Source organism: Miniopterus schreibersii (genome assembly GCF_964146895.1).
Source record: "Miniopterus schreibersii genome assembly, chromosome: 8".
Lineage (NCBI taxonomy): Eukaryota > Metazoa > Chordata > Mammalia > Chiroptera > Miniopteridae > Miniopterus > Miniopterus schreibersii.
In genome coordinates, this window is record NC_138109.1 from 5063652 (window position 1) to 5074996 (window position 11345).

At 59.0% G+C, this 11345-nt stretch overlaps 1 protein-coding gene across 1 annotated transcript; it reads left to right on the plus strand.

The window, feature by feature from the left end:
• The first annotated feature begins 4804 nt into the window (after positions 1 to 4804).
• On the plus strand, positions 4805 to 11345 carry SRM (spermidine synthase). Its single transcript, XM_081144973.1, has 8 exons — positions 4805 to 5087; positions 5632 to 5752; positions 6177 to 6269; positions 6994 to 7147; positions 7750 to 7833; positions 7923 to 8068; positions 8149 to 8271; positions 8383 to 11345. The coding sequence occupies exons 1-8, from the start codon at positions 4921 to 4923 to the stop codon at positions 8401 to 8403; spliced, it is 909 nt and encodes a 302-aa protein (XP_081001099.1). The 5' UTR covers positions 4805 to 4920; the 3' UTR covers positions 8404 to 11345.

Sequence of the window (11345 nt, forward strand, 5' to 3'; positions counted from 1 at the left end):
AACACCGTTATTTTTTTATTTTCACAAATACGGAAACAAGGAACCTATTTTCTTGGAACTTTTTCCCACAAGGTATTGAAGAGGGCTGACTGTCATACCCTGTGGGCTTGTGGGCCAAATCGGATGTCACCGCCGCGGAGTACGACCTAGGGAGCAGGACAACCAACAGCCCTGTCCCAGAATGAGCTGGGCTTTGTGCTGGGCCGGACTAGAATGGGCAAAACTGACAGAAAAGCCAGACTGTCAGCGGCGTAGCAGAATAGGCGTTTCCCCCTCTCTCCTGCAAACATAGTCAGTCCCTAGCTAACATGGCAACTGGCCGCCGTGAGACCTGGCTGCTGCCGTTGCTTGGACACGGGCCTTCCACCTCAGGGCCAGGTCGTGGTCCTGGCTCCAGCCACTGCATCCACAGTCCAGTCAGCTGGAAGGGGGGGCCACACCCAGCCTCCCTGTAAAAGGGTACTGCCCATTTCCCCTTCCACTGGCTGCAGCTTAGTCACATGGCCACAGCAAAGGGTGCTGGGAAGTCATTTCAGTGCCCACATGCCCAGCCAAAAACCCAGAATTCTGTCAGTATAGTTTGGGAAGAACAGACATTGAAGCACAATGAGAGCCTGCAAACACTGGCAGAGCCTCTGCTATGAAAAGTGGACAGATGGACATTTAAGAACATGGCGGCAGGGACCAGAGTGAAGGTGAAAGTGTGAGTGCGTGTGCGTGGGAGTGAGTATGGGTGGGCACCTGTCTGTTGGTGTGGGGACTTGGGGTGGGCAGGTGGGGGACCTGCAGCTGGTCACGTCTCGCAGCTTGGGATTGGAGAGCACGGCATTTTGGAAAATCTACAGGGTCCTCAGGAGGAGGCTGGGGGGGGGGGGGGGAGCAGCCATGACCCAGCACAGACCCACAGACCAGTGCCCCCCAGGTGCTGTGACAACGCCCCCAAATGCCCAGGCCTATTGCTGTGACCTGATGCCCCCGGACACCTGGACCTGCTGCCATCACCCGGCACGCCCAGACAGTGACCCACATTGGCCTGCACCAGAGAACCTCCAGGAGGCTCGGACCTACACACCAAGGGGCCAGAATGAACAGCATCAGAGCAAAATCCAGTGAGCTCCACAAACAGCAGATCCAAACATCTGTAGAACAGCTGGCACCACGTGGTTGGGGTTGAGCCTTACAGTCGGCAAGCCCGAGGGGAGACACCACCCTCAAACACGGCATCACCAATCAAGACCCAAGTACAACAGAAGAGCCCAAACTAGACCACCGACATACACCACACACAAGAATAAAGTCAAAATGGATAAAAGACCTAAATGTAAGTCACAAAACCACAGAAGTCCTAGAAGGAAACATAGGCAGCAAGATCATCTCACGTAGCAGAATATTCACCAATACATCTCCCAGGGCAAGAGAAACGAAAAAAGTGGGACGACATCAAACTAAAAAGCTGCTGCCCAGCCAAAGAAACCAGCGTCAAAATGAAAAGGGAGCCCGCTGTAAGGGAGAACATATTTGCCAGTGACACATCTGAGAAGGGGCTAATTTCCAAAGTGTGCAAAGAATTCATACAGCTCAACAAAAGGAAGACAATCCAATTAAATGGGCACAGGACCTGAATAGGCACTTCTCCAAAGAGGACACACAGATGGCCAACAAACATGAAAAAATGCTCAAGGTCAGTAATCACCAGAGAGATGCAAATTAAAACCACAATGAGGGATCACTTCACACCTGTCAGGGTGGCTCCATCAACAAATCAGCAAACAGCAAGTGCTGGCGAGGGTGTGGGGAAAGGGGGACCCTAGTGCACTGCTGGTGGGAGGGCAGACTAGAGCAGCCACTATGGAAAGCAGTGTGGAGTTTCCTCAAAAAATTAAAAATGGAGCTGCCAGTTGACCCAGCGATCCCACTTCTAGGAATGTATCCTAAGAAACCCGGAACACTCATCAGAAAGAATATATGTACCCCGATGTTCATAGCAGCACAGTTCACAATAGCTGAGATCTGGAAACAGCCCAAGTGCCCACCAGGAGATGAGTGGATTAAAAAGCTGTGGGACATTCACACCATGGAGTACTACGCAGCTGTAAAGGAGAAGGATCTCGTACCCTTTGGGACAGGATGGAGGGACCTGGAGAGTATTATGCTGAGTGAAATAAGCCAGGCAGAGAAAGTCAAATATCACATGATCTCACGTATAAGTGGAATCTAATGAACATACTAAACTGACAGACAAAATAGGTCCAGAGTCATAAAGGTGTGGAACAGACTGACAGATCTCAGAGGTGGGGGGGGGGGGGCGGGGAGAGATTAACCAAATAACTTATATGCATATGTGTATAACCAATGGATACAGACAATAGTGTGGTGAAGGCCTGCTGTTTGTGGTGCCTTGGGCAGCTTGCCTTGAGTGTTTTCAACCAAGTAACACCCAAAAATGGCCAAATTCATCCCACTCATAACCACAGCTGTCTGCCTGACTGAACATAGTGCTTAAAAAGTGACTCTCGGGTGCTAACTGCCAAAAAGTCTCTCCAGGGACAGACACAGCAGAGCGGGGGCAGAGAGAGAGAGCGATCGATTGGTTGCCTCCCACATGACGCTCTAACCACTGAGGAAAATGAGCCAGGGCCCTGCTCCCTCTTTTACAGGCCACCTACCCTGTAGGAGGTTGGGGTAGTCAACCCACTAAGCAGTAATGCTTTACAGCTGAAACCTTTTTTTAAAAAAAAATCCTCACCTAAGGATACTTCTTCCATTGCTTTTCGGGGAGAGAGGGGGGAGAGAAACATCAATGTGTCAATTGGTTGCCTCCCACTCACACACCAACCGGGGTCAGGGGTGGAGCCTGCAACCAAGGTACATGCCCTTGGCCACAATCGAACCCGGGACCCCTCCGTCTGCAGGCCCACGCTCCAACCACTGAGCCAAATCCACTAAGGCTACGTCTGAATTCTTGATGCAGACTGGTCTGAATTTGAGGAAACAGCTTGTGCTCTACCCTGGTTTTCTCCAGCCTGATCTTCCATCTCAGTTGTGAATTTCACTGGACAGTAATGATGGCTCTTTCTGGCAAAACTATAGTTTTCCTCCTCGTGATCTGAAGCTGGGTGGCATTTCTGGGCTCGTGGTCCTGCCTATCTAGGGATTTTTTTTTTTTTTCCCGTAATTTATTGAGGGCCTTTGTGTTCTTTGAACTTGGGAGGTTTGCACTGCGGCTATACACACTGGCCTAGAGGTCCTGTTTGCTGTTCACGCTTGAGGCGGCGGTGACAGTGTTACCTCCCCGTGCAGGAGGGCAAAGGGTGTCGTCTACGGTCCTTCTCATTTGAGGAGGCACACGCTGGAACAGTTTTGTTCATCTTGCAGGAGGGGTCCCTAGCCCCATGGACCTTACGGCCTGGCTCAGGGTACACAGAAGCGAACAGGTGGTCACAAGTCAGAGGCACAAATGTTGATGCTGGAAGTACAGGCTGTGCGCAGGATAGAGCCGATGAAGCCCGCAGGAACTGGACGTGCTGTTGGCTGTCATATATGCTGTGTGACACTTTTCTGCAGGGCTTCAGGTGCAGTAACCCCTCCAAGGGAGCCGCCATCCCCTCAGCCAGCTTTAACTGCCTTGGCTCCCCTCCCCTCTCAAAAGGGTTTAAAGTCAATCAAGGCACGCTGTTGCTTGAGGCTCTCCCCCGAACAGATAAACACGCCTGTGTCATTCATTTGGGGTGAACAGACCGGGAACAAGCTTTTCACCTCCAAGTGGAGGCTGCAAAACGTCAGGGAGAAAACACTCCTGTCATCATGTCACCGGTAGGTTACACCAGTCTCATCTCCCTTCCTTGTCATGGGAAGAAACTAACTTGCGGAGAGCAATTAGCATTTAATATCTGGCAATTAGCATGCTTAATGGGATTCTGAGAAGTTCCTTGACATTTTCGTAAAAACAGAAAGCGCCATTCCCGCCCACCCTTCAAGGAGCAAGGCCCGGTGTGTCAAAAAAAAATGGCGTGCCAGTCTTTCTGGGTGTTGAATATGCATGCGCTGGCCTCTTCCGAAACACTGCTGGTAAATTTAGAAACTCGTTTAGAAAAGAACTCTTTCTTATGCAGCAGCCGCACGCTCCCGGCTCGGAGAACCGGCGAACTCGAGCTCAAGTCGCAGGGCGGCGACGAGCCTTTTCAGGTAAATAAAATCCACCCTCGGTGCGCCCCAGACAAACGGCAGCGTCGGCTCCAGCCCGACGGGGAGCCAGAGCTGGGCGCGCGCCGAGAGATACATTTACTCCCGCTCCTGCGCAACAAGGTAACTTCGCCGCGCACGGCAGCCGCCCGCTCGCTCTCCTCCTGCGGCCCCAGCGCTGGAAACTCCGCGCGCAGCCGAGGTGTCATCTCAAGTTTCCCCGCCCGAGCCAGACGCCCCCTCGGTCCCTCTGCGGCGGGGCCCGGCCCTCGGTGCCTCCCGGATCCAGGGAAGGGAGCAGGGGCCCCGGGGCTGCGCTGAACCGCCCGGGACGGGCCGGGAGAGGCATCCGGACCCCTTCCGCCCGCCCAGCCCTCCCGGAGGCCCGACCGCGGCCGGCGGGTCGGCCCCGGCCCCACGTGGCCCCCTCGGAGCGGGCTGCACTACCCTGATGCGGCAGACAGACGGCCCGCCCCAGCCACTGGGCGCCGCGCTGTGGATCGGCGGCCAATCAGAGCGCTCTGAGCCCGGCGGGGGCGGTGCCTCCGAGTAGCCGCGCGCCCGCTCCCGCGCCGCCATTGGAGGGCTTGGGTCCCGCCCCTGCCAACACGGCCCCGCCCCTCCTGGCGGGTTAGGTTGCGGCGCGGGCGGCGCTCGGAGCTGGTCCCGTTGTGCGGCGGCTCCGCGCGGCCTGCAGTCCCGGGTCCGCGCCCCGCGCCGCCCGCCAGCGCGCCCGCCATGGAGCCCGGCGCCGCCGGCCCCGCCGCCTCCGGCCCCGCCGCCATCCGCGAGGGCTGGTTCCGCGAGACGTGCAGCCTGTGGCCGGGCCAGGCCCTGTCCCTGCAGGTGGAGCAGCTGCTGCACCATCAGCGCTCGCGGTACCAGGATATCCTCGTCTTCCGCAGGTAGGTGCCGCCGCCGGCCCGCCCCGCGCCCCGCGCCCCGCAGCCCGGACCCTGCGCGCTGCGAACCGGCCGGGACTCCTGCCTGATCTCGGCCCAGCCCCCCGCCTTCCTGCCAGACCCCCGTCTAGCGCCCTTTACCTCCGACGCCCCCGGGCCGCCTCTGCGCGCCCCTCCTCCTGCAGAACTGTCAGAAGTTGCGGTGCGCTAGGCCCGTGGGCTCCCCGGGGCCCCTCCCCGCCCAGCATCCCGTCCCCGGGGCCGGGGGCCCGCGTCGCGGGCGGTGCTCTAAGGCGGGGAGCGCGCCCGAGTCTGCGCGGACCCGACGCGCCGGGCTCCACGTGTCAGCCTGGGACACGTCAGAGTCGCACCCCGACCAGCGCGCGGCCGGGCCGCCGGCCGGCCCCGCCACGTGCCCCCCCCCCCGTCCGCCGCCCCTGGGACCCCTTCGCAGGCTGGGGGAGAGTGTTCTTGCCCAGGGTAAGTGGAGGCACGTCGCCCCCGCCCCAGGGGACCCAGGCCCCTGACTGTCACTCCCGCCCCGCAGTAAGAGCTACGGCAACGTGCTGGTGCTGGACGGCGTCATCCAGTGCACCGAGAGGGACGAGTTCTCCTACCAGGAGATGATAGCCAACCTGCCGCTCTGCAGCCACCCCAACCCACGCAAGGTACCCCCTCCCGCCGCGGCTCAGCCCTGAGCGCCCCACGGGACAGCGCTGGAGCCCCGCACCCCCACCCTCCACGCGCGCTTTGTGCAGCTCGGGTGCTTCCTAAAGGGGTGTCGGGGACAGTGCTGGCCAGGACCAGGGGAGTGGGTGGGGGAGCGGCCCCTTCGCAGGGGTGGGGGCCCGCACAGTTCTGGGAGGAGCCAAGAGTTCTGGCTGAGGCCTGAAGCTTGGGAAGGAATTTTCAGGAAAAGGGGACACCTGGGGCCAGGTGCCTGAGAGTAGAAAATAAAGGAACGCGGCCTGTGGGTCAGAGGAGCTGAGCCGCACCGGGGACCCTCACTCTGCGCGGTTCTGTGTGAGCAGCCGTGGGCCCAGGCCACCGCGTCCTGCTGGACCCTGCTCCCGACTGTCCGTCTCCTCCCAGGTGCTGATCATCGGGGGTGGCGACGGGGGTGTCCTGCGGGAGGTGGTGAAGCATTCCTCTGTGGAGTCCGTGGTGCAGTGCGAGATCGATGAGGTGAGCCGCCCGAGCAGAGCCAAGGGTCTGGGTTCAAGTTCCTGTTCCACACTGAACTGGCTGTGTAACCCGGGGCAAGCCACTTAATATCTCTAGGCCTAGTTTCTTCGTCTTAAAAACATGTTGGGAGAAGTTGGGGGGACAGTCGCGGGCCTGGCGCATAGTAGGTGTGCTAGTTCTTAGTAAGGCTGGGCACTGTTTTTAATTCAAGGCCCAAGGACATTCCAACTGCTAGGGCACCCGCTGTGTGGCAGCCATGGCTCTGGGTGCTGGGGTGCAGTGGTGGGCAGGCAGGTCCGGCCCCTGTTGGAGCTGCTCTTCTAGTTGGAAGGAGACAGCGAAGGGTGACGTGTTCAAGGCATGAAAGGTGGGTGGAGGCGGGTGTGAGCTGAGCCCGAATGAGCAGCGTCGGGTCACGTGAGGCAGGGAAGGGCTCTCCTGGCGGAAGCTGGAATCGCCGCCCCCTGAAACAGCTAGAAGCCGCTCAGAGGGGGCAGTTTGATCGTGGGCAGGGAACAGGAATGGTGGAGATTCAGCTGAGGAGCTGGCCGGAGCCAACCCTCCTTGAGAAGTTGAGGGAGGAGGTCCCAGAGTGCTTCCCATTTTACAGATGTGGAAACAGGGGTTCCACGAAGTAAATGGCTGGCCCAAGGTGACCGGGCTATGAAAGGGACTGCTGGGAGTCCCACCTGGCTCCAGCCTGGTCCCCCCGTCCCCGCCCCAGGATGTCATTCAGGTCTCTAAGAAGTTCCTGCCCAGCATGGCCATCGGCTACTCCAGCTCAAAGCTGACCCTCCACGTGGGCGACGGGTTTGAGTTCATGAAACAGAACCAGGACGCCTTCGATGTTATCATCACTGACTCCTCGGACCCCATGGGTAAGCACGGGGTGGGGTGGGCCCTGCCCTCCAGCAGCTGCCACTTCAGGAGCCAGCCTCCCCTTTGCTCCCAGGCCTGAGTTGCAGAGTAGAGGACAGGGGGCCCCCAGAACTAGCTCAGCACATTTTCCTCCTCAGTTGTCACCTCCCCCTCAAACACGGCTCAGTAGAGTAGGGGGACCAGGCCACTGCCCAAAGTTCACAGTTGGTTGGGGACCTGGAGGAGAGTGGGGCTCTGGCCTTGGCCCAGAGAGGCCTCAGTTTCCTCTTTAGCCTCAGGCTAGCATCAGGGCGAGGTGGGTTCTCCTTTTAAACCAAGGCCCTGGGTGGAGGTGCCCCCATGCAGTGCTAATGAGAACCCCCTGGAACAGGGGTTAAAGCGTGGCGCCCACTCAGATTCCGGGGCAATGGGCCCCTGTACCCATCAAAAGCACCCTTTCGTGGTTTGTTTCTGAATTCCACACACCTGGGTTCAAGCCCAGCTCTGCTCCCTGGCAGCTGTGTGGGCCTATGCTGTGGGGTGACGGTGGCCCTTGCCCCACCCCAGGCTCAGGATGTCTCTCCAGAATGTGTTCACTGTCGCTTGTCCCACCCTCCCGCAGGCCCAGCCGAGAGCCTCTTCAAGGAATCCTATTACCAGCTCATGAAGACAGCCCTCAAGGGGGACGGGATCCTCTGCTGCCAGGGTGAGCACCTGGAGCAGGGGTGCCAGTGAGTGGGCGGGCGAGTGGGGGGGGGGCGCCAGCCCGCCAGTGCTGATTCTGTCTCCCCCCAGGTGAGTGCCAGTGGCTGCACCTGGACCTCATCAAGGACATGCAGCACTTCTGCAGGTCGCTCTTCCCCGTGGTGGCCTATGCCTACTGCACCATCCCCACCTACCCCAGCGGCCAGATTGGCTTCATGCTATGCAGCAAAAACCCAGTGAGCTTCTGGCTATCCTGGGGGTGGGAGGGGCAGGTGGACATGGAGAGCTCTCCCCTGATGCCCCCCCCCCCCCCCAGAGCACCAACTTCCGGGAGCCGGTGCGGCAGCTGACACAGAAGCAGGTGGAACAGATGCAGCTGAGATACTACAACTCAGACGTGCACCGGGCGGCCTTCGTCCTGCCTGAGTTTGCCCGCAAGGTGAGCCCCTGGCGGGGCAGGGCCGGTGGGGGGACCCAGGGCTCCCTGGGAGACCCGCCTCGGCCCCCGTGCGACCCAGCATCCTCCTGACGAGGCCTCATGTCCCACCAGGCCCTGAATGATGTGAGCTGAGCCCAGGTGCCACTGCCGACAGCGCCCAGGACCTCGTGCCAGGCTGCCCTGGACAAGACCCCTGCCAGCAGACCCACCAACCAAGTGTTACAGGCCCCAGAATGCTGCCCGGCCTGCCCCGCTGGCCGACTGTCTGTCTCTGTGGTGTTGAGCCTCCCGGCCTGCCCCAGCTGTGTACAGCACCGTCTCCGCCCTCTGTCAGCCTCACTCACCAAACACATGTATTTATAACAAGCTTCTGAATCGTGTGTTCCCAGACCTTGAATGGGCCCAGGCAGGGGCTGCAGCCACCGTTATTGACTGTTTCTGTGCCAGGCTCTGCGCAAGAGTCTGTCACTGTCTGTGAATGAGCAGGCCAGGCCCTCCCCGTGTAACCCCGGACCGGCCCCTTGTCCACCGACACCAAGGGACACAGCAGTCATGGAACTGCACTCAAACCTGTCCTGAGAAGCTGCCTCAGTCATTCCTTCACCCAGCCCCACAGTGGGTGGTGACGGACCCGTAGGGCCAGGGCTGTGGGGTTGGCAAGATCAAGGCAGGCTGCTCCGGGGCTGTGCTTTCTCCTGGGGCTGCCCTGCCAGGTTCTTGGAAGATCTGGAGGATTGTTAGGTCCCGTCCAGGGGCGGATGCTGGAGGGGACTCCAGAGGGCTGGCGGCTGGGTTTGAATGTAGTTCCTTGGGCCTGTTCAAGCACATCAGCTGCCCTGACTTAGCCCAGGAATCAGACTTGGGTTCAAATCCTGCCTGCCCCGCTCCTGGGTGCCCTCTGGTAAACTCCCAGAAGCTCCCCCAAGTGTTGAGGTTGAGAAAGCAGGTGTGGGTGGCCACATAGGGACATGCCCTCTCCATGGTGCTGAACGCCCGGCTTGTGCCCCAGGCGCCTCACCCCTCCTGAAGACCAGGGCTGAGACTCTGGTGCTGGGAGAGGAGTGGCCACAACAGGGTGCGGACTGAGGGGAGGGGGGCTGAGCCCACTCCTGTCTCAGGACCCACAGTCACCAACCCAGAGGCACTGCCAGAGTGTGGGGTATCCCGAGCGGCTTGGGGCAGGGAGGGGGACAGGGGAGTGGCCCCAGCCTGGGGGTGGCGCTAGAACACTCCCTGGCCCCACCCCTACCTTGGATTCATTCAGCAGGTGCTAGGACTGGAGTCCTCATGGGGTGGGGGGGGTGGGGAGCAAGCGTCCAACTTTGCAGCCAACTCCCAAGTGGCCCCAGGCCAGTCACTTGCCCTCAGGGCTCCACGCACCTGGACCTCACCTCCATGAACTCCCTGAACTCAGCACCTGACGTGACCTCGGTCAGCAAGTCTGACCACAGGCTCTGTCCTCACTCCACCTTCAAATTCCTGCACAGTCTTCAGCCCCAGCTCAGAAGCCAACACCGCTTGTGCCCCAGGGGCTCCCCCTCCCAGGCGGGGGTGAAGTCCAGACTCGGCTGTGGTCAGGATCGGGTAGCGGCTGACCCGTCACGTGTCTCAGTTCCTTCAGCCTCCGCAACCACGTGTGAAGAAGGTGCCATTAACCGGCGCAGGGAAGTTAGATGACGTGCTAGTAGGCAGGCCGGGGGCAGGCCAGGCAGCTGGCCTTCCAGAAGCCACTGTTCCCGCAGCCTCCACAGCTCAGCCAAGCACCCTGGGCTCCGAGCAGGGACATCCACCCAGAGGTCCATTCTTGGGGTCCCTCCCCACAGCCCTCCGTACTGACCATGTTTCAGGAAGGTCCATCCTGGGGGCACCCCAGGGAGTGGTGCTGGTAGGGAAGGTGGGCATAGCGGGGGAGGGGTCCGTCTGGAGGGCTCGGCCTGGGGCTGTATCTCAACTCCTGACTTGGTTGCCCGGCCTGTAAAGTGGGAGCGATGGTCCTCACCTGTCACAGGCTCTAGTGAGAATTCTGCGTGTCCTTTGGTGCTCACTGAGCTGGGAAAGAACAGAATGATCTCTGGGGCGGAGGGAAAAGGAGAGGCTGGGGCCATTTGGGAAACAAAGCCGAGCCTGCGAGGCCAATCCCTCCACATCCCGACTCTCCTAATAAAGTGTCCTATACGCTCCGGCCCAGGAGAAGGGCTCTCCGGGCACTAGCCTTGACCCCGCACCTGCGTGAGCGTGTGGTAGACGCAGACCTGCTGAAGCAGAAGCGGGGGGCTTGGCGAGGACACGACCTGAGTCCCCCAGAGTCCCAGAAATCGGGGAGAGGGGCCTAAACAGGCGCAGCCTGTCGCAAGGGGAGTATACAATTAATCCTATCTGGGATTGCTTAGTTATTTCTCAAAATCACCTGTGTCCCCTGGTTCAAGGATCCAAACGGTTCCACGTGGACCGGTAGGAGAGCTCCGCCCTGGGCCCGCCGGCCTTCCTGGAGGCTGCGCTTACCTCTCCAAGCCGACGCTCTCAGTATTTATCTTAACGCCTCAGCATCACGTGCTCCTATTACTACTTCTCAGCCTGTCAGTTTTAGTCACAATCTGTTGCTTTCCCGCCATCCCTAGTGCTGGTGGGAGCCACCTCTCTCCTTCCCTGCGCCCCAACCCTCTCACACTCTCAACAATTAAGTGCTAATCTAAACTCAGCCGCCAGCCTTCCACAGCTGCTGCTACATAAACACTCACCGCTGAGGCCAGGGGTCAAGCTCGCTTTCCCTTCTGCGTGGCTCCCTTTTCCCTGGAGGTTTTTGGGGGGATTTTTTTTCATTTGCTAAGTTTTCAATAAATTGATCACTAACCTAACCCCGAACTTTTTACCAGCTCTCTAAAGCTCTTAAGATTTGTGGACGCAACACCCTTCATGAGGGTCCGAACAATATGCTAATCAATTAATTTTCGATTATGAGACCTTAGTATTTTACTTGGCCCGATTATCATTTATAATTAATTCATGATTCTATTTAATGGAATGTTCAGTAATGGGAAGTACTAATAAACATAATATGCATTTCTTTGTTAAAA

What these genes read in the sequence shown, in the direction of transcription:
- SRM (XM_081144973.1), top strand. Translation starts at nt 4,921, where the DNA reads ATGGAGCCCGGCGCCGCCGGCCCCGCCGCCTCCGGCCCCGCCGCCATC. An exon ending in TGACTCCTCGGACCCCATGG is followed by an intron (nt 7,148 to 7,749) that starts GTAAGCACGGGG and finishes ACCCTCCCGCAG; the next exon opens with GCCCAGCCGAGAGCCTCTTC. An exon ending in TGCCTGAGTTTGCCCGCAAG is followed by an intron (nt 8,272 to 8,382) that starts GTGAGCCCCTGG and finishes ATGTCCCACCAG; the next exon opens with GCCCTGAATGATGTGAGCTG.